General features: G+C 40.7%; 3 protein-coding genes across 8 annotated transcripts in view; 2 read left to right on the top strand and 1 right to left on the bottom strand.

Annotated features, from left to right (window-relative positions):
* trpm5 (transient receptor potential cation channel, subfamily M, member 5) overlaps positions 1-17,269 on the top strand; it is a 29,476-nt gene extending 12,207 nt beyond the window's left edge. Inside the window, exons 9-26 of the mRNA XM_031290101.2 lie at positions 230-329; positions 489-607; positions 1,235-1,582; positions 3,058-3,201; positions 6,146-6,269; positions 6,459-6,604; positions 7,893-8,005; positions 8,104-8,205; positions 10,186-10,444; positions 12,800-12,918; positions 13,103-13,235; positions 13,363-13,537; positions 13,959-14,127; positions 14,289-14,467; positions 14,933-15,065; positions 15,270-15,342; positions 16,384-16,474; positions 16,640-17,269. Coding sequence (XP_031145961.1) covers positions 230-329; positions 489-607; positions 1,235-1,582; positions 3,058-3,201; positions 6,146-6,269; positions 6,459-6,604; positions 7,893-8,005; positions 8,104-8,205; positions 10,186-10,444; positions 12,800-12,918; positions 13,103-13,235; positions 13,363-13,537; positions 13,959-14,127; positions 14,289-14,467; positions 14,933-15,065; positions 15,270-15,342; positions 16,384-16,474; positions 16,640-16,785 — 2,673 coding nt within the window. The 3' untranslated portion in view covers positions 16,786-17,269. The remainder of the gene's footprint in view (positions 1-229; positions 330-488; positions 608-1,234; positions 1,583-3,057; positions 3,202-6,145; positions 6,270-6,458; positions 6,605-7,892; positions 8,006-8,103; positions 8,206-10,185; positions 10,445-12,799; positions 12,919-13,102; positions 13,236-13,362; positions 13,538-13,958; positions 14,128-14,288; positions 14,468-14,932; positions 15,066-15,269; positions 15,343-16,383; positions 16,475-16,639) is intronic.
* traf6 (TNF receptor-associated factor 6) lies at positions 6,450-26,548 on the bottom strand. 5 transcript variants are annotated; one of them, XR_004103469.2, is made up of 10 exons: positions 26,323-26,412; positions 26,123-26,177; positions 24,919-25,244; positions 24,629-24,779; positions 23,969-24,127; positions 23,746-23,817; positions 23,334-23,411; positions 22,888-23,214; positions 21,415-22,070; positions 6,450-6,462 (listed from the first exon to the last, which is right to left on the bottom strand). XR_004103469.2 is itself a non-coding variant. In XM_031290104.2 (9 exons), the coding sequence occupies exons 1-9, from the start codon at positions 26,391-26,393 to the stop codon at positions 21,465-21,467; spliced, it is 1,845 nt and encodes a 614-aa protein (XP_031145964.1). In that variant the 5' UTR covers positions 26,394-26,412; the 3' UTR covers positions 20,432-21,464. The 5 variants fall into 5 exon arrangements, 4 of the variants coding, with proteins under 4 accessions (XP_031145964.1, XP_031145967.1, XP_031145965.1 ...); XM_031290104.2 differs by lacking the exon at positions 6,450-6,462 and having other exon boundaries at positions 20,432-22,070; XM_031290107.2 differs by lacking the exons at positions 6,450-6,462; positions 26,123-26,177 and having other exon boundaries at positions 20,432-22,070; positions 26,323-26,548.
* Positions 26,427-27,224, top strand: part of ttc17 (tetratricopeptide repeat domain 17) — a 30,243-nt gene continuing 29,445 nt past the window's right edge. For both annotated transcript variants that reach the window (XM_031290103.2, XM_031290102.2), the window contains exon 1: positions 26,427-26,658. In XM_031290103.2, coding sequence (XP_031145963.1) covers positions 26,488-26,658 — 171 coding nt within the window. In that variant the 5' untranslated portion in view covers positions 26,427-26,487. The remainder of the gene's footprint in view (positions 26,659-27,224) is intronic.

The raw sequence follows: 27,224 nt of genomic DNA, 5'->3' as shown, positions 1-27,224 counted from the left end.
TATGTGGGATTTTTTTTTTTTATAGTTATCTTCAAAACTTGTACGTGATGCCCTAATTAAGGATATGAAGGAGGAGGGAAGGATACTGATGATGGAATATTTGATCAAGCTAACGTACACAGAGAAGGGATGGTTATTTTAGAAAACAGTGCATTAGTGATAAAACAATTGTACATTGTTCAACTAAAATAAGGTATTAGTAATAACTGACTGTCAATCTGCCAATCAGATCCAGAAGATACTTGATCACGGGCATCTCCTTACTGTCCACGACCCTAAACAGGAGAGCTCTGAGCTGTCCACGGTCATCCTCAAAGCGCTAGTCAAGGGTAAAGTACCTTTTGAGAGATATGTTGCGAAGAACTTGCAATTTGAGTCTGACTTTAGAGTTGCATGAAGAGAGAGCCTTGACATTTTGAGCTCCACATGTGAACCTGTTGACTGTGTGTGTGTGTGTGTGTGTGTGTGTGTGTGTGTGTGTTTCTCAGCATGTAAAAGCCAAAGTCAGGAAGCTCAAGACTTCCTGGATGAACTGAAGCTGGCTGTGGCCTGGAACAGGGTGGATATTGCCAAGAGTGACATATTTAATGGAGATGTGGAGTGGAAGGTGAGACAGTTAGTTATTTGCATATTTACATTCAATGTGGAAAAAAACAGTAGAGGTCAATCGGCAATCAAGTCAAAGTTAAGCATATTTAACGAATGAAATAACCACCTACTAGTGGTTCCATGAGGCTATACTTAGGCAGAGTGGTGCTGTAAGCTGAATGCTAATGTAAATATGCTAATATGCTCACAGTCACAATTCTAGCATACTTCACTTAGTTTAGTGTGCTAACAATTGCTGATAAACACACATGCATCCAATAGTTGACAGGATATTTCACTGAAAACCCCAAATGTCAACCGGATGGTGGCCCTAGAGAAACAATCAGGGAATCATCAAACTCAGTAGGTTTCATCCTCTGGGGACCACGAATGTCTGTACAAAACTGGCAAACTATCAAATAGTTTTTCAAGATATTTCAGTCTGAGCCAAATTGTGGACCGATCAATCAATCAATCAATCAATCAACCAACCGATCAACCAATTTCCATCCCTAGAGCCATGCTGCTAGCGTATCTAAAATCTATTTTGCGTGAGCATGTCTTATTTATTTATATTTGGATGCAATCAATATGAAAGGGAATGGTTAACTACTATTACTATTACTACTATTAACTTACTTTACAGGCATCGGACCTTGAGGAGGTGATGATGGATGCACTGATCAACGACAAACCTGACTTTGTGCGCCTCTTTGTGGACAACGGTGTGAACCTGGGCGAGTTCCTTACCTACGGTCGTCTCCAGGAGCTTTACTGGTCCGTGTCGGAGAAGAGCCTCTTTCACAACCTGCTCCTCAAAAAGTACGAGGAGAAGCAGCTTCTGCTTGGAGCTGCAAGGACCCCTGGTCTACCTGGGCACCATCCGCCTGAGCAAGGGGACCGGAAACCCCGCTTCACCCTCTTCGAAGTCGCCAAAGTGCTGAAAGACTTTCTCCATGACTCCTGCAAAGGCTTTTACCAAAAGGTTCCCACAGTGAGTGATATACTCTGTCTCGAATGTTCTAGTAAATCATATATACTGCACTGAATAAGAAATCCTTTCAGCTGATGAATGATGCTCCACCTTGAATTGCTTCTTGCGGTGGTTCTCATCCTTTTTGGCTTGTGACACCTTAAAATTAAGCAATGTCTATTTGTGCCCCCTTGTCACAGTTTGCATTTGTTGTGACCGGAGAGTGATTTTCCCTTCTAACCCTCTCAGACTGTTTCATTGGGAAAGTGGTAAAGGCCTGAAAGATGCAATGAAATAGACAATACACAGACTTCATAGTAAACTCACTTACTTGAAAACAGTGAATCTTTGATGGCGACATCATCCTGCACTTGTCAGAGTTGAACATCAAATCTAATCTAAATCGCAATTTTTAGGTGATCTAGGGGAAAATTGTGTATCAGAACAATGTATTTTTCTATCCTGTTAGTCAACATGAGACCCCTCAGATTTTTCTTGTGACCCACTGGAAAGGTCCTCACCCCCAAGTTGGGAAGCACTGGGGGAGGGGGCCTTCAATTTCACCGTAATGGTGGAAAGAAAGATTTGGATCATCATCACACACCAAACCTGCTGTTACACCCTAACTATACCCTCAGGATTTGCAATTAATTACCTATCTATAGATTTTTATGCTGTGCAGCTAAAAAAAGGTCATGATCTCGGGGAAGAAAGCTCAGATCATGACCAAAATCTATTTGTTACTTGGCTGAAGATCTGTCTACATACATTTTTGAAATACCTACATATAATGTTGACTGACAGACAGACAACCAGGCAAAAATAACCTCCTTGGTTGAGGAAGTCATTATTTTTGCAATAATGACCAAAGGTTATGCAATAGATTTTATGACTCATAGAGGTGTAAGAAAAAATCGATACACTTGAGTATCACGATATTCTATTTAGCAATACTGTACTGATTTTTCAGTTTACGTGCAAAACTATTCATGTAAGACAGCAGTTCACATTTATGTTGTGTTTAAACCGCTAGATGGCTATACTGAGACGCACCACTAGTGTCCCTGCCTAACAGTGCCTAGCAGGGCCTGACTTTTTGCTAGAAGCTAACAATGTAGCTATGGCTGAACTTTGGCCTACTTTAGCATATAAACATTTGCTCACTAAGAACCTGTGAACCACAATCCCAAACTGGTTTGATTTTCTGTGTACTGAATTGTTTACCTAAAGTAAACTTCTTTGACTTTTATGCACATCATGTCTTTTTTTAAATATTAGTTTTTCTAAAATTATACTTAAAATTAAAATCCCAATATATCGCCTTATCGAAATATATTGCAATATACTGAATCGAGACCCATGTATCGTGATACGTATCGTATCGCCAGATTCTTGCCAATACACAGCCCTAATGATCATGTGAAAATTGCATGCTTCTGTAAACTCTGTAGCTAGCCTGTTTACTATACACATTTAATACTGCCTGTGCGCTCCAGGAGAAGCCAGCGAAGGGTCGACTGTTCCACAGCCAGAAGAACCTGCCCGAGTTAGAGGAACGCTGCGAGCATCCTTGGAGGGATCTCTTCCTCTGGGCCGTCCTTCAGAACCGACAGCAGATGGCTAACTACTTTTGGGCTATGGTCAGTTTTGTTAGCTTAGCTTCTTTAGTCAGTTCTGCTCCAACTTGTGCTATCTCAGCTCTGTGTGGTTCAACCAATAAAAGTCCAAATGTGACTGGCATTGGCAAAAACGATTCAAAACAAACTGAAGTGAGCTGAATTATACTGTGCCAGTTTGTATTCTGAATTAAGAGTGAACAAGAGTGATGTGGGCCAGCACAGCACAGCGCAGCGCAGGTGCAGGTCAGTCCTGCCATATGAAAATTACACTCCAGATAAAAGAGCCCAGCAAACATGACATACATATTTATCAAGAACTCAGGTGAAGTATAAAAGCTATCTAATCTCCAAGAACATTACTCAAATGAAGGTCGTGTTGCTTTGTGGGGCAGTATATTCAACAAGCTGTGAGGTAGAGCAGGCGTATCTAAAGTCCTGATGAAATTAATGACATAGGATTGATGCCCTGCGAATAGTTTAAAAGACCCAAATAAACGATAATTGCTCTGTCATATCAATTGTTTTCAACATCTTTTCAAGACACCTTTCATTTCTGTATTGCCCTTCCCTGAACTAAGGGAACCAATTATTGTAATCTCACAAGCGGTCACCCTCATGTGCTCCTTTCCTGAGTCTTATTTCAAACATTATCGGAAATTATGGTAATTGCATTCAGCGTGTGTACAACCCCCACTGCAAATCTTTTTACCACTCACACTCTGGCTGGGATATGTGCATTCATAATTTCTATTGTTTGAAGTGCAGGCTGGCTTATGCTAGCAAAATATTTCATATGTATTATGTACATATAAATGAGCCCAAGTGAAACATTATAGAGGGATATATAAAAATTAGGGCTGTCAATCGATGAAAAAATGTAATCTAATTAATTACTCTGTGATTAATTAATCGAAATTAATCGCATACATAATTAATGGTGCCTGAACCGATACTTTTTAAGAAAGTAAAAAAAGAAAAGAAAAAAGAAGGGTACTAAACAACAGTTGGTGACATTAAAGAACGGCTTGTTTATTGCTAAGGCCATATGGTCAAAATTAAATGATTTAATAATAATGTATAACAATAACAATAACTTATTTCACTAGTAAATTGCTGTTGAACGACAAAAACAACCACCAGGTGGGAAAAGGACATTTACAATAACTTCAAATGCACCACGAGGGTGTAGTTTACCAGTTTCATTGAACGCACCGTCTGTGTTGTTTTCCGATGGTAGCTGCAGATTGTTACATCCCGGTGTTGAATCCTCTACAGTAAAATACAGTCAAACTTTACACCGTTTAGCGTTAGCTGTCAGCATTTTAACCGTTTTTAATCCAGCTACTAGGTAGTGGTAGGCTAACGTTAGCTGCTGTCGAGTATAGTGTTAACTAGCGTCACGTGCAGCGGTGTTTGTGTTGCCTGTATTGTCTGTTTCAGAGCATCAGAGAGAAGAGCAGACATATCAGTGGCACCAGATTTCGGTAGCCAGGGTTGGCAGGAAGAAGATTTTTACAAGTAAATGTTCCAATTAATGATCCAGGCAGAACATTCTCGTCTCCCTCCTTCATTTTACAGTCCAATGGTGGCTAGAACGGCTCCGGGTCCAACGTCAATATGAAATGGATTAATCTGCGTTATGTTTTTTAACATATATTTATATTTTTTCTCTGATTAATTAATTGAAATGAACACGTTATTTTGACAGCCCTAATAAAAATATTGATTATTTGAATAAAGAGGATTGAGGTCCACACCAAACACAAAGTATCGGGCCACTAAAGGTTGCTATTACCTGTTGATTATAGGAAATTACAATATAATACAATAAACATAATGTACTAATAATGTCATAATAGACATGCCAATCTCTTATCAGAAATGCATATCATGCATATCTGTTTTTTTTAAAGAGTACATTCGTTATCTTTTGGCTCCTGTGTTCCTATAAACACCCTCTTCTTTCCGTCAAGAAATCAACCTGATGTTAGAACACTGGAAGAAAGGTCAACGCTTTCGGAAATAAGTTTATTAGCCGTCTTAAATGAGGAGATTGATATCGGAGAGTGGTATCTATCTTCTCATCTAACACACGGTAAGAAAAGAAAGGACCACAGAGCGGTTTGGCATACGTTTACTCATTTACTAAAAATTGCTAGTTTGCAAAGAACTACCAAATATTTTCCAAAATGTCAGGTCTAGAGAGTGGTTTGTCTCCATTCATTTGAGTAAGTTATTAAAATCAACAGGTAGATTTTTCAGATCCATCTGCACTTTTTCAACACAGCATGCTACTTAGACTAAAGTGAATGAAGACCTGATGTCCACTATGATGAATTACCTCTTCTCAACAATGTTTGAGAGTTGATTTTCCAGTTGAAGCCTGATACTGGTTTTATGTTTTGTACTCCATATCACAATGTGTGGTCTGTGAGTAAATAAATCTGAAATCTGAACAATAGTGAGCAGAAAAGTGAAGTATGCATGAATTATAGTCAAAGGGCAAACACTGGTAAAGTCTTGTAGGTAGGATTTTTTTCTATCTCAGGTTTGTAAAAACACCACTGTAGTCATGTCCGAGGTGAGACGAGTCCACAACCAACATTCAAAACATAGGGTTGAAACCTGCTATCATACCAAAACTGTTGACAGCCGTAGACGGGCTATAACAACAACTCCATTTAAGATATTGATTTTTTTTTTCTGATGCTGCTAAAGGCGTGTTCACATCTGTGGTAAATACAGGGTGAAGATGGCTATAACCTTAAATTACAAAGGCTGCTTACATTTTATGTAAATATTAGAGTGTAAGTGTTACATGGTCAAACAAATCAGACTGACAGGCTTTAGAAACAGTAGGTTGACTTGCAGGTGGAAATGTATCTACTGCAGCCTGATGCAGTAGATTTCTCAGATCGCTCTGTCAGACCTATTTCTTGGATCCAGCTTTCTTTTAATCCTTCAGGGCCCTGAGGCGGTTGCGGCAGCGCTGGCGGGTTGTAAGATTCTGAAAGAGATGGCACGACTGGAATCTGAGGCTGAGTCTGCACGTAGTATGAAGGAGGCCAAGTATGAGCAGTTCGCCCTCGGTGAGTACATGAACTGTCGGATGAACAGCTGAAAGTGTGATCCGCAAAAGCAACAGTCAAACATGGCAAGAGGTGCACTCACTGACCTCAGACAACACAAACGGATCCCAAGGGAATGAAATAGGAATCGGAATGTGCAAATTCTTCTGAGTGGTTGACGCTGTGTACCTGTTGTTCTTATTGTGGCAGATGTCTTCGGAGAGTGTTACTCCAACAGTGAAGACAGGGCGTATGCTTTGTTAGTGAGAAGGACACACTGCTGGAGCAAATCTACAATCCTTAACCTGGCCACTGAGGCAGATGCCAAATCCTTCTTTGCCCACGATGGAGTTCAGGTAACAAGGACACACATCCATGTGCTCACGTGTCTCCAATTTCAATGATTCTTTTAGCTAATGTAAAACATGTAACTTTCACCCAACAGTTTCAAAGAATCGTGCATTTGATCAAGAGAGTTATGCAGTTTATTTTTGAAATACTGGTGTTGGCCTGCTGTTATTAAAAAAAGATGTTCCGGGGCATTGCACGCAATCAAATACTTTCAAAGTCATATCATTTTGCTGATCACTGGACTCCATCACTATACAATTTGACCTAAATAGACATCCTTGTCATTACAAAGCCATCATTGAGAGTTAATTGGTATTCAATGTCAGCAGGGAAGGTTAGTATGCAGGAACCTCTTGACATCAAAGTCATATTTTATTAAAGGAACTAAAAGGTATTAAAAAATATAGCCTATTTAAAGCTGCACAATGTTTCAAGAAAATGGGGATTTTACTGGTCTGGTACAGAAGATGGACAAACCCATGACTAAGCATCAGATGTCCTTGCATGTAACTGACTCATCACACTGCGACTAGTCAGCTGTGGAAAAGGAAACTGATCACACGTCCTATAAAATGGTTTAATGAAGAGGGAAAATGAACATTTTTGCTCTTCTGTCTCAGTTAAGGTAACTCCCTCTATGATGCTTCTATGGATTTAACCACATGACTGTAAGACAAAAGTACTCTATGCCTATGATGCCCTCTTGTGGAAAACTTTATTCAGATATTAAAGTGCTCATATTATACTCATTTTCAGGTTCATAATTGTATTTAGAGGTCCTACCAGAATAGGTTTACATGGTTTAAATTTTTTTTTTAAATTCCATATATTATATATATATATATATATATATATATATATATATATATATATATATATATATATGTACTGCACATTGCTGCAGCTCCTCTTTTCACCCTGTGTGTTGAGCTCTCTGTGTTAGCTACAGAATGAGGCATCACACTTCTGTTCCATCTTTGTTGGGAGTCGCACATGCGCAGTAGCTAGGTAAGCACGGCTAGGCGAGCATTATTACGCACGTTTGTCACGGAAGTAAAGGCTGGACTACAATAGATCAGTTTGGAGCAGTTTGTGAACAGTGTTTTCTGTTGGAGATGGTAAGTCCCTTTGGGGTGGACTTTGGGCTTTTTCACTTTGTAAACCTATAACATGCACACAAAAGATATACAACACAATAAAGGAAAGGGGAAAAGCCCAAAAGCATAATATGAGCACTTCAAGTTAGTTTGTCCCTGCTGTGTAACCCTGTTTGATTTGAAACCTTTACTGCAGGCCCTCCTCACAAAGATTTGGTGGGGGGCGATGACGACAGACACAGCCATCTCCAAACTCGTGGTGTGTTTCTTCTGTCCACCACTCATCTGGACCAACCTCATAAAGTTCAGGTGATCAATCTCATCCTGCCCCACCATTTTGTCTTATCAAGGTGGATGTACTGTACGCCTTTTTGGTGTGTGCGCTGACACTCTTATGTGTTTCTCAGTGATGAGGAACTTGATAATCGTAATAGCCGCGAGCAGTTTGTGGAGCTGGACAGTCTGGATACAGAAAAGGCTTTACTGTTAACTGACGACGATGACCACATGTGAGTTTGCAGCTGAAATTCCTGATAAATAATCTGAAAAACATTATTTAAGATGTCTGACTGATCAATTTCGTATTCTTATTCTCATTATTTCTTTCTAAAATATGTAGCGTAAATTACCCTGCATTGTATACTAACAATAAAGCTGTGCTAGATAAAAGTATAAAAGTCAGATGCACCACACTGATTCACATTTTCAGTTTAACTCCAACTTTATTGAATACACGCAGACTTGAACAAAAACATAACATAACAAAATGCAAACGACATATAATAAAAATGAGTAAAACACGCTAAAACCCACCACATGCGCTTATGGAAGTAAATCTGTTCATCGGATTTTGAAATTAAAAAGCCATTGAATATCTGGCACTGAATATTTATGCATTGAAATTATGTATCTGAATTTTTTGCCTCTAAGTTTTACTCTTCAAATTTTCACCTAATTCTCACCTTTATTTTTCTAAGTTCATACATTCAGAATCCAAAATTCAACGTTAAAAAAATTCAACTCCGAAAAGCAGATAACCGCAGGTTGCTGTTTATCTTAAGGCTCTGACACACCAACCTGACGGCCGACCTTCGGCAGAAAAGGCAGTCGGACTGATCAGTCTCCCCGAGTCGGTCAAAAAAGTGCCGACACCGACTTGAGCGTACGTTCTGCGCGTGCGTGAGACGTAATACATCTCCATAACAGCAGGCGGCGCTAATCTGTATTGTCGCCCAAAAAAATAAAAACTGATTGGACGAACGCGTCACGTGGGTCTGGCTGCTCCTGGATTTTACAACGGAGCATAATGGCGGCTGGTTCGGAATACGATCTCATATTTTACGAAAATAGTTCACTGAAACATGTTGCTGAATCTGTCTTCATTTCAGATCGACAAAGGTCAGTTTAAAAAAATTTCGTCAGATTTTGAGAGGCGTTAGTCAGGCTCATCCCGCTCGTCATTTCCGGGTTAGCGCTCCACCAATCAGATTGGCCATTGAGTCCGGCTGCCCGCCTTCCGATTCAACAAGTCAAATCGGCCCAAATGAAGGCCGACGGCTCCTACGACTGACGATGACACGGAACACACCGAACAGACTCGAGTCACTGACCTCGCCAGACTGTCCGACGGCCGAGAATCGGGTTGGTGTATCAGGTCCTTTATAATGGATAATTGTGTTTTGTTATTTAAACAAACGATTGAGGAAATAAACTTGTCATGAGTCTATTGAGAGACTTGCAGCTGACAGCGGGGTCTGTGAGCATCACTGGTCGGCGGGCGAGCAAGCGATCCCGGCCGCCACCAGCTGGCTGTCTCGTCGGACTGGAGCTTCTCAAGTCCGACAACATCGGAGCAAATGTGCAAATGGCCATACATTTTTGTAAAACTGCCCATATTCAAACTCTACACAGTTGATTTCTCGCATAAAAACGTCTCAGAAGTGAATTTAGTGGTGAAATAGCAGACCGAAATTGTAAAAAGTTTCCAGTTGTTGGCTGCTGCTACTACAGCAAACTCCCGCTCTAGATTCTAGGATCGATTGCTTTTCCTTGGGTTCCCGGATGTTAACACTGCATTTGAAACATTACATTTGGCGGCTGAATTTGGCCTGTTGAATTTGAGCAAGTTGAAAATATATTAGTTGAATATATGAAATACATTGTAATTTGCATCTGAATTTGTTATATTGCATTTTTTTATTTTGAATTTTTGATTCTGAATTTATGAACTTAGAAAAATAAAGGTGAGAATTAGTTGTTGAAAATTTGAAGAGTAAAACTCAGAGGCAATACATTCAGATACATAATTTCAATCCATAAATATTCAGTGCTAGAAATTCAATGGCTTTTTAATTTCAAAATCCGATGAAACAGATTTATTCCCATATGTGCTCACACAGTGTTCAACATTGACGGCACAACATAAAAAAAATAAAAAATAAAGTACTAGTTCAAAAAGCATTTCTTTCCTATTCTTTTTTTCCCCCCAGGGACTCTTCACCTGGAGCTCCAGCAACTCAGAGCTGTGCCTCTGTCTGGTGGCGTTTCCTGCTCCGCCGCTGGCGTCGCTTCTGGAGTGCTGCTGTCACTGTGTTCCTCGGTAATGTCATCATGTACTTCGCCTTCCTCTTCCTCTTCACCTACGTGCTCCTGCTAGACTTCCGTCCACCGCCTCCCCTTGGCCCTGGAGCCCAAGAAATCATTCTCTACTTCTGGGTCTTCACCTTGGTGCTGGAGGAACTTCGACAGGTGACCGTCAAAGCATCCAATCTCACTGGTTCCTTTTTGTAATGCCATTTCATCTTTTCAAACACGTTTCGAGTTCCTCAGATCATTATTTAGTGATTACTTTTGTTAAGGATCTATCTACATCTACCCATGCAGTGTCACACCCATTCTGAAGCATTGTTATTAGGTGTGTTTGCACGACAGCGTTCAAAAGTCAGTCATGTCTGAGGTTGTGTGAATCGCTCCAATAAGCTCATTCTCTCTGGGGTTTTAAGGATTCATAAGCCTTTCTTTCTGCCTGACTCCCTCCCAGTGAGCTGGGTCAGATGAGCGCGATCCCTTATTGCACTGATCCCGCAAAAGCCCAAGATGAGACAGGCCTTGTTCCCTCGGCTCGTTTTTTTAACATGCATCTCAGAAATTCCCTGAGCTGACAGAAATATGGCACAGGTTTCCAAATAAAGAACCACACTGCTGCAGGCGGCCCTATACCATGCTACCAAGCCCAGGGCTGCATACCTCTCCCTGAAGGAAGACAATTCCACAGGGGCCTCTATTCTCACCATACTTGTCATAAAACAAGGTGAGAGACTGCAGGTTTAGCAGCTTTTTAAATGTGAAGTAGATGGACTGGTGTAAGGCTACTCACTCTCACAAAGATGTGGAAACCAATATGTGATTGCCTGAACTGATATAAGCTGGTAGCAGTATGTAGTGTCTCATTGCATCAGCAGTCCTCACTGGTGTTCACATTACATTTTAGTGCTATTAGTTTATTATTCCAGAAATGTGTATAATGTCAGTCTAGGAGAGACTTCAGATAATCAGAGCTGTTCTATTGTTATATATATATATATATATATATATATATATATATATATATATATATATATATATATATATATATATATATTACATTTATATATATAGATTACATTTGTACAGAATGTATAATTATATCCTTATATTAAACCAACACCAATTCATCTGTGATGACATTTGATTGGTTTACAGTCAGTATCTAACTCTACACCTTATACCTAGTTTACAGAAACTATTGCGAATCATTATGCCCTGCAAAGGTCAGACACCATCAGCAGTGCTGCAAATAGCCATTAAGGAGCAGATTCCACTACTGCTTTTATCAAAACAGTTTGTTGGGGAATTCTGCCGCTTAAACATAGTGAAACTGAACAAGTCGGAACTGAAAGGATCTGGTAGAAGTAGATTTAACGGTTGTGATAGTAAGGATTAAAAGACAAATCCGGCGCAAAATGAACCTAGGGGTTAATAACACACGTGTACCAAGTCGACCGTTCTCTGGGATATGTTTTCATGCGAATCAAATGTGACCAGTTTTAGCCTAAACTGCTAATTAGCTTATAAGCTAATTAGCGGTTTAGGCTAAAACTGGTCATATTCGATTAGCAAGAAAACAAATCCCAGAGTCGACTCGGTACACGTGTTATTAACCCCTAGGTTCATTTTGTGCCAGATTTGTCCTTTAACACAACTCCGACAACTTGTCATCAGTACTTTGACTATATGGTCGTCATGTTGGGCTTTGTGGTTGGACAGCCAGGGCCTACACACCAGTCTATCACTTCATGAAAACAGAATACTTCCCTCAGCTTGTTCTCAAACCAGTTGTGCCATTGAGGGACCAAGCACTGCTTTTTTTGATGCACTTGCAGGTACTTTTAGTGCAAGAGATATTTTACAGGATTGAGTATGTGGGACACTGCAGGTGCTTGTAAAGCAGCAGGGCTGTGCACCTGTGATCCCTTTGGACTCTGCAGGTGTGTCTGAATAGGACTCCAGTGTATGAACTGGCAGAAGGCCTTTTTACATGGTTAACCTAGTTTAAAAAGGTTGAAAAGGTTTATTATAGCCTCATTTCTTAACAACTGCAACTATTTATACGGTGTGACCACAAACACTTTACAGTATCACCTACATTTAGAAATAGTTTTTTTTCATAACGTTAATATTTCAGTCCGATTGCCCAAAAGAGTCCCAATATTTAAAAAAAATATATATCAAGGATACACATTAAGACCAGGCACTGTAAACAATTTATTTTAATTTCTGTCATAGCAAAACAAAACTGTTACACATATCACTTTCTATTAAATTACTAATGCTGCTGAAGCACAAATGAATATGCTAACAAAATGTTGGATTTAGAGTTGGATTTTTAAAAGCCAGACTCAGTGTGGCAACAGAACTACATTTCACATCACACTCATCATACCAAAGATGAGGTTGCTGGAAAATGACTGGCTCTGGTTTTCTAATGAACTACCTTTTTTTTGTCAAACATTTACAAAAAAACGATGTCCTATAGTAATGCATAAACTATCTTTTATGACGCAGAGCTTCTTCACGGATGAAGAGATTAACATCTTGAAGAAGTTCAAACTCTATGTAGAGGACAACTGGAACAAGTGTGACATGGTTGCCATCTCACTCTTTGTCGTTGGGGTTTCATGCAGGTAATTAACCTTAAATGACATCGGTGACACTGAAGAAATAAAACACAACACAATGGGCTCTAGTTTTGTTGTTACGATGGGGGAGGCCAGATCATTAAAATAAGGGAGTAAGTGAACGAATGACTGAACGGGAAGGGGTAGGGAACCACACAGTAAATAATATCTGTTTTCTTTGATTTTGCAGGATGTCTCACAACACGTATGAGGCAGGAAGGACAGTTCTGGCGATAGACTTCATGGTATTCACTCTACGTCTGATCCACATCTTTGCCATTCATAAGCAGCTGGGCCCCAAGATCATCATCGTGGAAAGAATGGTGACCAAATATCTCAACGTTCTAATTATGAACATTTTAAGCGCTGTTCATGGTCAAAGACGAAACCATTTGTAAACCTCGTGTAGCCAATTAGGTCGATAAAAACACGTCCGTTTCTCCTTTACAGATGAAGGATGTTTTCTTCTTCCTTTTTTTCCTGAGTGTGTGGATGATTGCATACGGCGTTGCCACCCAGGCTCTTCTCCACCCAGATGACCCAAGGATTGACTGGGTGTTTCGCAGAGCCTTGTACCGCCCATACCTGCACATTTTTGGCCAGATCCCCTTGGAGGAAATAGATGGTAAATGACAGTCAATACGGTTACACTTTACTTGAAGGTATCCACATAAGAGTGACATAACACTGTCATGAACGTGTCATAAACATTATAAACAAGTCATAAACGTTTTAGTAAGTGTCATTCGGTTTTTGTCATGACAAGTTATGGTTAGGGTTAGTGTTAGAGTTAGGGTTGTTGTGTTCATGACAGTGTCATGTCACTCTTATGTAGATACCCTCAAGTAAAGTGTTACTGTAAATACTCATTTCTGTATTTATTTAAGGTATAGAACATGAACCTTTTTAAATGTGTGTTTATCCATGAAAAATGTGCACTGTAAATGCTATATTTGAACCATTTATGCAATCTGGCATGCTTTCCGTTGGAAAGTTGTCATGTCTTCTAATCTAATGTTACTGTTCTTTCATTTAACGGAGCACAGCTGCTCGCATGCCCGACATTAACTGCACCAATGACTCACAGGAGATTATCTTGGGCCTACGGCCACCATGTCCCAACGTCTATGCCAACTGGCTGGTCATCCTGCTGCTGGTCATCTTCCTCCTTGTCACCAATGTCCTGCTGCTAAACCTGCTCATTGCCATGTTCAGGTCAGAGGCTGGGAATCCAGAAAGCCCTCCATATGTTTGTCTGTCTGATGACATGGGTTTACATATGCTCGTGGCTTTTTTGTACATTATAAAATCAAAAAAACACAGTGATTTTATTGGCTTTTTGTTCTTCTTTTCTTTCTTTTTTTAACCATTTGCAGCTACACATTCCAGGTAGTGCAAGAAAACGCAGACATCTTCTGGAAGTTCCAGAGATACAACCTGATTGTAGAATACCACAGCCGTCCAGCATTAGCCCCACCCTTCATCATCATCAGCCACCTCTCTCAGCTTCTCCTCAGCCTGTTTAAACAGCCTGCGTCCAAGCAGGAGCACCTTGGTATTATTATTATTCATTTTATTTGTCAGGGACCATGTAGCCTGCAGTCCCCCAGGCAGGGCACAATTTAAATCCAACAGTAATAACATGACAACATCTAACATCTAACACACACACACACACACACACACACACACACACACACACACACACACACACACACACACACACACACACCTGTTCAGCACCAAAAATAAAAGTAAAAAAAGCAGGATGTTAGTGGTTACAGAGTTGATTGTTGTATGAAGGTTATATCTGCATATTTCAATGAGGAGCTATTACGCCCATCCTACTTTATTTCAAACAGAAATTGAAATAGTTCGTTGGGTCTTATCTGGCTAAATTAAAAAGAAATACTGAAAAACAAACTTGTGTGCTTATCTCTGTCCTTCACCTGCTTTATCCATGGCAATTGCTGCTGTTGGTTAATTGGTTATTGGACTGCATCCTTGTGTGTTTTGCCAGAGAGGGAGCTGCCAGCGGGGCTAGACCAGAGGCTGATAACATGGGAGACGGTGCAGAAAGAGAACTACCTCACCAAACTGGAGCGCCAGCATTGGGAAAGCAGTGAAGAGAGACTTAAGAGTACCTCCTCAAAGTAATTGTTCTTTTGTAATTTTGTAAAAATCAGTAAACTGTCATATAGTAGGTGTATGAGAAGGTATAATCTTTTAAGCAAACGCGCTCTGATAAACCCACTGGATACTACCTGCCCAGCACCAGACTGTAGCCTGTTTTAAAGCTAGACATTTATGATTGCAACATTGAATAGAATTTTAACTGATTTTTGTTTGTGACCAAGGGTTCAGAGCTTGCTGACGATTGTTGGTGGGTTCAAGGACCAAGAGAAACGAATGGCATCCATGGAGGCTCAGGTAAACCTGGAAAAGTGACCTCAACGGCACCATGTATGATGATGTATAATCAAGTTGCATTTTCCTATTTCATATAACACCAGTGGTGGAAAGTAACGAATTACAATTACTCACATTACTGCAATTGAGTAGTTTTTTTGTGTGTGTACTTCTACTTTTTAAAATCTTATATTTTACTTTTACTTAAGTATGTTTCGTTCAAAGTATTGTACTTCGCTACATTTTAAATCACATCCGGGACTGTTACAGAGTAAAAAATATAAGGGAAAAATTGCTCCCCGGAAACTACTACAGTGAATAATGGGCAGGATGGGCAGCGTCAGTTTGTGTTTACTGTCGCTTAAATCACAAGAAAGATGGAGACGGAAAAGTCAGACACCGTGTAGAGCAAGCTAAAAGCGAAACCCCGTTAAATTCTGCTACGGTTCAACTCGAAGGAAAAATGACACATGATTCCTCCCTAAATGTTTTAAATGCCTTTTGTTTACATGTTTTATTTTGTTATTGCACTCTAAATTAAATTTGTAAGTAAGTAAGTAAAGGTAAGGTGTTCCTTTAAATAAACTAGAAAGACAGTAGCTCCCAAGACGGCGGCCGTCCGTATACGAGAACGGTACTGTCTTTATAATCTATCTTTTTAATAAACTGTCTGTACACTTACAATGTTCTCAATGCTTCGGTTAACATTTAGGGACCTTTATTATGCTACCGTTGAAGCGTGGTGATATTTTAAGCCTTTTTAGTGGTATAATAAGCAATTTGTTTTTACTTTCCCTGTGCCCTGAATACTAGCGTTGTAAGCTAACCAGCGGTCCACGTTACTTGTTTCAAGCTACAAACACATTCGATTAGCATGAAAACATGTCCCAGAGAGCGACAGAGTGGGTACACATCTGTTATTAACCCCTAGGTTCGTTTTGCGCCGGAATTGTCCTTAAAGTAGAATATTTTTTGTACTCTTTCCACCTGTGTACAACACTAGCTTGTAAGTAATCTGACAGACAGTTTGCATAACCCTCAGTCATTTCTGGCTTTGTCTAGGTCAGATATTGTGGAGAGGTGTTGTCCTGGATGGCAGAGTGCTTTGCTCAAAGCACGCTGAAATGCGGGAAAGAAGCTCCAAGAGCTCCAAGTGAGTCACAAATCTGAAACAGGAAAGATTGACTCATAACTGATAATCACGTGACAATAAGACAAAAAAAATACTATTCTCTTCTAACGCAGTAGAATACTGAGATTATACTCTTTCACTGTATGCATTGTGATCCAAATTTAATATTAATATGACATGAAATTGCGTCTCTAACAGGCTGCCAGGCAAGCAGCACCAAGGACACACCTCAAAATCAACCAGAGAAAGAAGTCAAACAAGAAGAGGCTGAAGCCAGACCAGGTCCCTCAGGATACGGAGCTAACAAAAAGTTCCCTTACATTGATGCATAAAGGTGATTTCAGAAACCGGTAGCACCCAGACAGCTATTTATGATACAATATGTAAGATGTTCAGAATATGTTGAGGTATGATGTTGGTGCTGTTGGGGGAGAGGGGACATGGATCGCGTTTGGACTTTAAATTGACAAAATGATGTTGAATGTATTGACAGATGTCTCCTTGGTTTTTGAGTGTTGTTGCAGTTTGTTATATATCTTAAGAACCCAATTCACTTTATGAATTTCATTCTTTTTACAAGTTAAGCTTTCAAGTTTAAATGTTTTTTACTAAATCTTAATTATCTGAAAACATAACTTCAGCATTTCAGGACACATTTTCAACACTTGTATAGCTTCCTGTTGTAAGAAGAGACAACTCTGTGTCTTTCTCATATCAAATATTTGACCAAGGTCCTTTAGTGCAGCAAAAGGTATACACGCCTGACTCCTTGGTTTGAAGAAAGCAAAAATAGAAAAATAAAAAAAATATTTCCCCCCCATGTCTTTTTTTATTTATTTTTTGGGGCATTTCAGGCATTTATTTGTATAGGACAGGCCGGCCACACACTGGCTGCGTGGCGTGTCCGTTTTTATTTCGGCTCCCATGGTAACAGGTTAGAGCTTGCACGCTGCCTGTGTGACACGCACGTCTCAGGCGCGGCTCGAGTCGCGCCGAAAACGCGTGCATGCTAGAAATAGAACCGATGCCTATTTTTCACGCAACATGCAAGCGTGTTGGAAGCGTTTCCAGATAGAATAGGAAAAGATGTTTATTGTCAAATGCAGATATAAATGTAATATATAATAATAATTATCGATTTTCAAATATTGCACCTGTCAATACAGAACGAAATATTCTGTAGCCTATTTTGCCGTCCATACTGCCGACGCTGTCTGCTGTAATCAGATCAATATATATTTATGTTTAACATGGTATTTCATGTTATCAATGGGAAACATACATGTGTACAGAGAAGGCTAGCAGCAGCAGCGCCGTGTCAGACATGTTTCTGGTGTGTAAAGACATCGAAAACGCCACGCAACAGAAACGCCACGCTCATGCCACGTGGCTGGCCTTAGACTTGAAAGGGGAGAGAAAAGGGGAATGACATGCAGCAAAGGGCCGCAGGTCGGAGTCGAATCAGGCGCCACCCCCCCTCCTCCTCCTCATGTCTTAAGGTATGGTCCAAGTCAGTAGAAGACATGAAATGTTAGACACTACAGTGGCTGTGAGTGAGCTCAACTTTAATTCAAGGCTAATTTTATCAGTATTGGATCATATGCTAAAATTCATTAGAAACTCCTCATTCAATTGTTAACAGGAATCAAGTTTTTACAGTCAAATCACTGAATGGCATCACAACGATGCAATGTTACAGATGGAGAAACAATACTACAACAAAAAAATACAATACATTACTTACACCACGTACAGGCTTAGCAAGGCAACATATTGGTTTGAAGTAAAGATACTGACCTATGATGTTGAATTTAAATCAATTCTTAAAATACGTTTCAGATCACATTAGGTAGGAAAGGCACCAAAAAATCCTGTCAAAAGCAAAATGAGCAACTTGTAACATGTATTATACTAAACTCTGCAGTGGTGATGAAACCAGGTAAACAGAAACTCCACGTTGAAAATGGTGCTGTCATTTTTTAACTGATAGGTCACCGTGACGCTCTAAGAACAGTGCAGTCAAAAGTAGTAAGGCATGAAATGCCGAATTTGGAATGCACATTGTCTTTTGCTATTCCTATTCTTTAAAATGTGCTTACTTTAAAAAGGTACCCTGTGAGTTATAAGTTTACAGTCGGTGTTTCTTATCAAAGTACGCTGTACGTATCCTTGAGGTCCAACATTTCCTGCATCATAAAACATTTGCGAAGCAGACTTTTGAATATCTTGCATTAGCCATATCAACATCAACGAGTAGTCTTCTTCATCCTTCACTGGAACATTAATAAGTTGCTCGCCATGTCACCGCCACCAAATATACAGTGTACTACCATGAAACCAACAGATGCCATGTATATTGTTTGACGCACAGACTTGTTTCTTTGCTTGGAGTGCTGCTTCGTCTTCTCCAGTTGACACGATACTCCTCAGCATCTGGTTTCCCCCATAGATACTTTAAAATAAATGGATGCTGTATTCCGAGATAGCCACCCGATTCATTCCAGTGAAAGTTGCTAACCTGGCGCATACACAGAAAAAAAAGAAGTTCTTCAGGTTTCCATGTTTTTGGATCCTTGCACTTCAGAGTCCTTCTCTGGCTGATTCGCTGCACGCATGAATGACGTGTGTTTGTTGTACTAAGGTCTCAAATGGTGATCATAAGTAATTTGTGTTTTTGGCACATTGTTTTACAGGCATTTCTTTTATGATTTGGTATTAGGGCTGCACAATATATCAACATATATAACAATATCAACTGGCGCAATATACGTATCGCGAAAGGTTGTGACATAGACACTATGAGATTTTTTGTGTTAGTTGAAAGAAAATATCAGAGAAAACTGCACTTTAAAGTGTATGTGTCATTCTCTTTTTAGTAGTGCCTATCATTGTCAATTCAATGTTCAATTTGTTAAAAAAAAAGAATGTTAGAAATGATTATTTCTTTTAAATTCAACAAGCAAGCTGTTGTATTTTAAAAGAATACTGAAAGCAACAGAAAGGCAAAACCGAGTATACTCTAACATCTGTTAATTTACCGCAAGTAATATTGTTAGCGCGATATTCAACGACGTTATCGCGTATCGCATATTTTCCTCATATCGTGCAGCCCTATTTGGTATGGCAAAATGTCATTTTGGATCAAAGCATGTCACAATTCCAACTGTGGCCACTACACAGTACCTCCAGCAAAATGCGATTATGTGATCGCATAATTATAATTGCATAATTTATGCGGGGGCCGCATTTCTTTCAAATACGCTGCACTTTCGCCGCATAAATTGCGATTTCCGCGCGAAATATGTGGGGCTTGCGTGATTTCATAATCCCCGCATTTTCGTTGCAAAAAAAGTCACATATATCTTAGCGGAAAGTTGAAAAATGTTGCGTTTACTTCACGCAAGAGCAGCCGTTTTCCCCTGTTGCCATGGGAACGTTAGGAAGTGACGTAATTACGCGACGTGAACATCATCGAAAAGCTGCAAACCCCCGCGATGAAGCCATGATGAAACCGCAGTTTTTGCAAGTTCCCGCAATTTCATCGCATAAAATTGCATAAATATCCCGCATATTCCATCGCACTTTTTAAGAAAACGTGCTGCATAATCAAGGATTTTTGCCCGCAACAATCACAAAAAAAGTCTGCATTTTTCTGGAAGGACTGACTACAATCATTCAATCAAAGGGGGGGGCACCGCCTATGCTGTGCTCAGACAGACCACAAACCACTGTGTGAGCAGTTCAGGTCTTTGCAAAGATCCAACAAGGCACTCTCTGTATTTGCCCGTCGTGGAATGTAGACTGCTGTGATAATGATTGGTGTAAATTTCCATGGTAGGTAAGTGCGGCCTGCATTTGTTTGACGGTTAACTCCAGATCAGGTGAGCAGGAACTGGATATGATTTTAATATTCCTGCAGCTACACCAGTCCTCATTCACCGTAAAGCACACTCCTTCCTTTTTCTCTTCCCAGAGTCATCTGTTCTGTCACAACAGTATGTAGAAAGAAGAGTCACCTGGTTGAATGGCGTTGTCCGCTACTCCCAAGATTACGCCAAGTTTCGGCGAAACAAAAGGACATTACAGTTCGTACACTTTTGTACTTTGCTTGGCAAGAGAACATCCGCGTGGCCGGGATCTCAGCTGGTGTTTAATCCCTCCTCGCTTGCTCCGATGCAGAGATGGTCTTGCTTCTCTGTGTTGTGGGGATCATAGCTGAAGTTCATCCTTTCTACTTTTTTTTGCTAGGCGTTTTCTTTGAAGTTTACATTTGAACATTTTTGACCGGCCAGTTACAGGAATCAGCAGGAGGAGAGTTGACACGGTGGTGAGTTGGTTTTTCTATCCTCGTTAGTGTCTTGTGGTCAAGTAACAAAATTGTTACACAACCCGGCGCTGTTCCTTGGGGATTAGTTTAACCGGTTTTGACTTTTTCTTTTGTTTTTATGGCTTGTATGCGCTACTCGTTTTTGTAAGCACCCTCTGCGTCTTTGAGAATTTGTGTCTCGTCATCACCCGCATGCCCCCTGTGCGTACATGTTTATCCTTGTGTCTGATAGTAGAGCATGAGATAATAAAAAATACAATGAAGATCTGCTTGTAACAAACATTGCTCCATAGCGCCACTAGTGGCCAAAAACTCCACAGGGTATCTTTAAAGTGCACATCTTGAACTGGTGATGTTGAGCTGATTAAATGTTATTGACTATTTACTAAATTTGATTTTATGAGGCTTGCTGAATGTTGGTACCTTGTGGGTGACTACATACATTTCAAATATATTAAAAAGGATTGTGCTGTATATATTTATTAAAACAAAAAAAAACCACGCTGACATTTTAAAAGTTGGTGAAGAAATAAATACTAGCATACTTGCAGTGTCCAAACCTTAAATGGGTGTGAATTAACACTTGATTAATTAATGTCCAAGAATTCAAATGAACCGACCAGTATTTAAAAACACAGTTCTGGCAGATGTGATGATGATAATCCTATAGATCGCAGTTTGACTTCAGTCCCTCGAAACTGAGGCCTCGTGCCCCCTCGGCTGCACCGTTGGTCCCTCGCGGTGAAGCATATTGTCAAAACGTGGTGTCACCTCGCAGCGGATGAGTAGAGTGTCATCTTTAACAAAGGCTCTCTGACTCAGCTGGTGCAGGTGCAGAAAGGTGACGTAGCCGAATCCTTTGGGGTTGCGCTGGATCGTGGGCTTCTGGAAGGCCTGCAGGTCTGGTTTAGTCTCCATCGCCTCCGTGTGGTGCTGGCCCTCGGGGCCCTGGTCTAGGATGGTGAGGCGGATGGTGCCCTGGAACGGCCAGGTCAGCTGCCCGTCAAAAGCTCCTTGCATGGTGTGGACAAAGAGGGAGATGTAGTTGGAGCAGCGCGGGGCGTTGGGGGTCTGCAGGTGTAAGCGCAGGCACAGCTTGTAGCCCGGGCGGCCTGTGTAGAAGCCGGGACTGTGCTCGACCACTGGCTGGCCTGCTTCTTGGTTCCGCAGGTGGACGGAGAAACCTTTGAGGCGCCAGATGAAGATGCCGTTGCACTGCTGCGACTCCAGCTCCCTTACTGTCTCCTCCAGCATTGACACTCTACGCCTTAACTCTGCAAGATGGCCAGCCTGTGGAAGAGATGGGACAACGGTTTCAAAATGACAAAAGGCTTACACGTGTCTACGGTATATGTGCAGTTTAGTGTCCCAAATTCCCCATACAGTGTCCTTAATTAATTATGAACCTGCCCTACCCTAACCCTACCCCTAACCCCTCATCATTTGGGACACTCAGTTTTTGGAAAATAATATGGGACACTAAACTGCACGTATACCCGTGTCTACTCAGGAGGCGTAGCGTTGAATCTGCTAGGGCTGCAACTAACGATTATTTTCATAGTCGATTAATCTGTCGATTATTTTCATAGTCGATTAATCTGTCGATTATTTTCTTGATTAGTTGTTTGATCTATAAAAATGTCAAAACATGGTGAAAAATGTGGATCAGTGTTTCCCAAAGCCTAAGAGGTCGTCCTCAAATGTCTTGTTTTGCCCAAAACTCAAAGATATTCAGTTTACTGTCACAGAGGAGAGAAGAAACTAGAAGATATTCACGTTTAACAAGCTGGAATCAGAGAAATCTTATTTTTTTTAATAAAAAAATGACTCAAACAATTATTAAATTAATCGCCAACTATTTTGATAATCGATTAGTTGACAACTAATCAATTAATCGATTAGTTGACAACTAATCGATTAATCGTTGCACCTCTAGAATCTGCTATAACTTCATATTACATTTCTGCACCGTCTGATACATATGAAAGAGATCAAAGACATGACAGCGGCATGCAGCTGGGCAACATGCGTCACAAATTGGGATCGCGAGTACACATACAAATGGCATGCAACTATTTGGAATCCGAGGCTCAAGGACATACTTTACCTGTGTTTCTTTTAAGATGATGAGCTCACGCAGCTGGTGATCCTGCCTTACCAATCGTCCATCCATCTCCCTAAGCCTCTGCGTCTCCTCGCTAGGCGGACACGGGGCACAGTTGCTGCTGCAGCCCGCAGCTCCTCTGGGCCCGCTACAGGCCGATCCTGATGCTGCAGCAGCTCCTTGGTCCTCAGAGGAAACCGAAGGTCCTAGCGTCCAGAGGGACTTGGGTGTGGTGCCGTTGAGGCTGAGGCCACGCAGGAACTCAGCCATGTAGCGCATGTGCATCTGCGTGAACTCCTGCATGTGCTGAGCCAGGTTGTGGCGCTGCATCTGCAACAACAAACATTGTTTTTCTTTGTGACAACTGGATCTGCACGACCGATAGGACTAATAAGTCATTTAACAAACCAAGTTCTCAAGGGTCGTTGGATTAACATTGGATCACCTACCCTTTCCTTACATCCAAAGGTGCTAAAGTTACAGGCAATGGGTGCTTTTGGGCAGTCTGTATCACAATGAGATTCCATCTGAAACAAAAAAATAATCACTTATAACAAGTCAGTTATTACTGTATAATTGTGGACAAAAGTAATGAGGAAACCCTCTTGGAAATAACTCATTTTTCTGTCTCATACCGAAAATTATTTTAACGTCATCAATTGCACTCGCTGCAGAAATGGTGGATGCCCCTGTCAACTGTGACATGCACTGCGGCTAGGTGCGTTGTGTTTTTTTTTTTTTAATGAAAAGAGAAGTTATTGTTGACAGTAGTTACTGTAAATGATTAACAATACACGACTATAAAGACAGTTTGATTTAGCAGAGGCCTTTTTTCAAGGCAGACGCTGACGTCTAACTCACCTGGTCTCTGATGAGATCCATCTCGCAGTACTGGCACTTCACGCTGGCAAAGGGACACTGCTGCTCATGAAGCTAAAGGAGCAACCACACCAGATATATGTGTAAGGAGACTTATCCTCACCGAGACACAATGCAGCTGGACGATTTTTCCAAAATAAAGTATTCTTGGGGTGGGGGGTGGGGGGAAGCAAGAGGAGCAGTTAGATAAGGGAGTCCGCATTACCTCGCTCTCCTCATAAACAAAGCGTGCCACGCAATCTGGACATGACACCGGTCTCCTCTGGCACTCAACAGTCGTGTGCTCCTCGAGGTGGCTCTTTCTCACAGACTGCTGGCACTGTGGGCAAGGCACAGTGGCAAACTGACACTGCGCCAAATGGTTCTGGGAAGGAAAAATAAGACATCGAAACAATGCAGTTGATTTTATTCTGTATTCAGACGGCAGTGCATGTAACAAGTTCATCGTCCGCACCAGAGAAAGATGCCGTGCTTTACTTGGCACATAACACGCGTTTTTTGACATGCCAGACGCACAGTGTGAGGAAATGTTGGAACAGTCAGCAGGAAGAGTCTGTGCTGACAGGGGAAGCATCTTACTTGTTGCCCGTTTTTTTTACTACCTTACTTTTATTGAGGCAGTGCTTTTAAAGTAGTGATGAATCAACCGGAAATGACCACAATTAAATGCCCTGGGATCATTTATGCTTTATACAGTGTAATAAACACATCAAAGTAATCGCAACGATCTAAATATCATTTAAATAGTATTATGCAACCCAATGTCGTTTTAAATTCTGGACTTTTAACTTAACATTTCTGTTTTCATGGTGTTGGTCAGGCTGCATTTAAAATCAGAGGTGCCCTTCACTTTTAAAGCGCTCACCTCTAAACCTCGGAGCTCCATTTTCTCAGCACAGCCAGAGTTTGGACAGCGAACAGTTAGCGACAGAATCTCCCGTTTGGCAAAGTTATCCGGAAACAACTGGTCTTCTAACAGCCTTTCATTGTCCACAGGGCACCTCTGTCCTGTATCACTGTTTTGCAAGAGGAAGAAAAGTCATAATTTAAAGCAGAGCATTTCATATTTGTTCAGGAAAGTCAGTGTGATAATGTGTCAGTCACATACTGTACCTAGAGCACATTTATTTTAAGAGAGCTGCAACAATAGCATACCGAATAGACTTCTCAATGCAGTGCTTGCAGAAACGGTGACCGCAGGGTGTTTGAATGGCATTCCTCAAAGCCATGAGACAGATAGGGCACTCATATTTACTCTCTAGGGGCGGGTCAAACTCCACATCATAGCCCTGGAGGGGTGCAGTGGCCAGAATACTAGTAGAGGTGCTGCTGATGAAGGTGCCATGGCTCTCTGAAGGGCTGGGAAGAGATTCCCGTTCCTTTTCCAGCATTGCCAACGCACAGCCGGACAGCTCTCCACCGACAGCTCCTTCATAGCTGTCCTCCTCCAAACTCCCCTTATTGCTGTCAAAGCATGCCATCTGTGGAGAGTAAGACAAAAATGGCCAATCAAAGGGTGAAAGTGACAGAATAAATCAAGCATTATAGTGTATGTAAATATTCATTACTTTTCCCAAGTTGGAAATCGCAATTATTTTCATCTCTTAAAGAGGGAAGTCAATATTTCAACAGTACTGAGAAAGCTCAGCAAATACTTTTTTTTATGCAAGACAGCTGTAAAGGATGGCAGAGATGATATTATTCTCTACCGTAAGATACTGTTTTGGTATGTACACAATTAGTACACATCATAGTTGGTTTACAGTGCTAATATGGGAATGCTTAAAGGATGCCACTAACAGTGATTTTCATTATTGAATAATCATAGCTTAATAATTAGCTTTCAAATAACTGATTCATAATGTGGCCTTTAACATTGAAACATTCGACATCAGAGGAACATTGTCAACTGACAACCGAGTTGAATATTTGTTCTGGTCGTGGCACTTCCTTATATGCAGAAATATACTGAGGATTTGTATCTTAACACACACAAAATAATATCAACACAATCGCAGTGCAGCTCACGTTATATTCATTAAGTAACGGTTAACTGTATAGCTGCATCTGTGTACATAGAAGCCATATCTATTACTCATATTGTACTGTTATCCAGTATACTGTAAATATATAGTGGAGGTGTCGAAACATTAGCGCTAAAATCACTATTATTTTACTAGCTTGGCGCTGTAAACTCCTGCTAAAAAATGAGGTAAAGCTACACCTATAATGGAAAGTAACGTGGAAGTCTATAATACGTTTTGATAAATAACATGACTCAGCGAGATCCTAACTAAAGTGGTAACGTTACCTTAACACTGAGGTGTTGGCAATGTTGTCACTTGATGTAGCTAGTAACCTTAGTCATGCCCCTGGATGCGGAACTGCAACTTTTAAACCTAACGTTAACTGTGCTAAAAAGGAAAAAAAAGCGATTAAAAGAAAAGTTACTGACCAAAACAGCAGGCACAACAAACATACGTCCTCTTCAGCAACAACGGCATTACGGTACTGCCTATTTTCGTGAAATTATATATCATTTTTTTATATAATACCCACCTTTGCGTTTGAAAACGTCTCGAACTTTTCGTTTCTACCCAGAATTTCCTGTTTTCCTTTCCAGACGTCATCAAAAATAACCTGTTGAGTGTTTGCCAGGGGCGGACGTGAGCGCCGCCGCCAGGCCGGAGGCTGACCTGCTACAGAGCAAAATGAGACGGAAAAATGGCGGACGTCAGGAAAATCTGTCCTGAGTATTTGCCCTGTCGTGTCAACTATTCGCGAAAAACATCATTTCAGGGAAAGCTTTTCATCCTTCTTTGCATCCTTATAGTGGACTCCGGAGGAGCTACGACCCACTGGGTTGTCACAGAGGATGGAAAAATTCAACAACAAGTATGACAGTTAACGTTAGCTCATTGACTTGCTATCTCGTAACGTTACGTTACGTTAGTTGGCTAGCTAGCTTGTGAAGCTAGCTATATCCGTTAGCATTAACAGTTAACGTTTTTGTTATGTGGTTTGTCAACGTAATTTTCAGTAGTTAATTTGATCTCATAAAGACTCGTTGCCAGTGTCGGTAACGTTACATACAGCGATAATGTAGCATTGCAAACCTTTTATTTGGCTAAATCGGTTAGCTCACAATAACTAACGTTCATTTTACCTCAAACCTGACGTTATCGTTAGGTGTCTGAGGTCAAGATGACCAACATATATTACAGGCCCATGTCAACATCCGCGTTGGAAACCTGCTTATTTATTATGCTAGAGATACGTTAGAGAACGTTAATGTTGGTTGGTGACATCTACCAGCGAACTGTTACCTTCATTTAGAGTTATGATGTTATGTTGTGTTGTATTGTATGTTATGTTAATGTAACGTAGATAGATAGATAGCTAGCTATTTCCAACATGACTCAAAAGAACTTGAAACTACTGTCATATCGTTAAATTATCCT

This window comes from Sander lucioperca, chromosome 3 (genome assembly GCF_008315115.2).
Source record: "Sander lucioperca isolate FBNREF2018 chromosome 3, SLUC_FBN_1.2, whole genome shotgun sequence".
Lineage (NCBI taxonomy): Eukaryota > Metazoa > Chordata > Actinopteri > Perciformes > Percidae > Sander > Sander lucioperca.
Note: the sequence above shows the minus strand (reverse complement) of the source record. Positions and strands in the feature narration are given on the sequence as shown.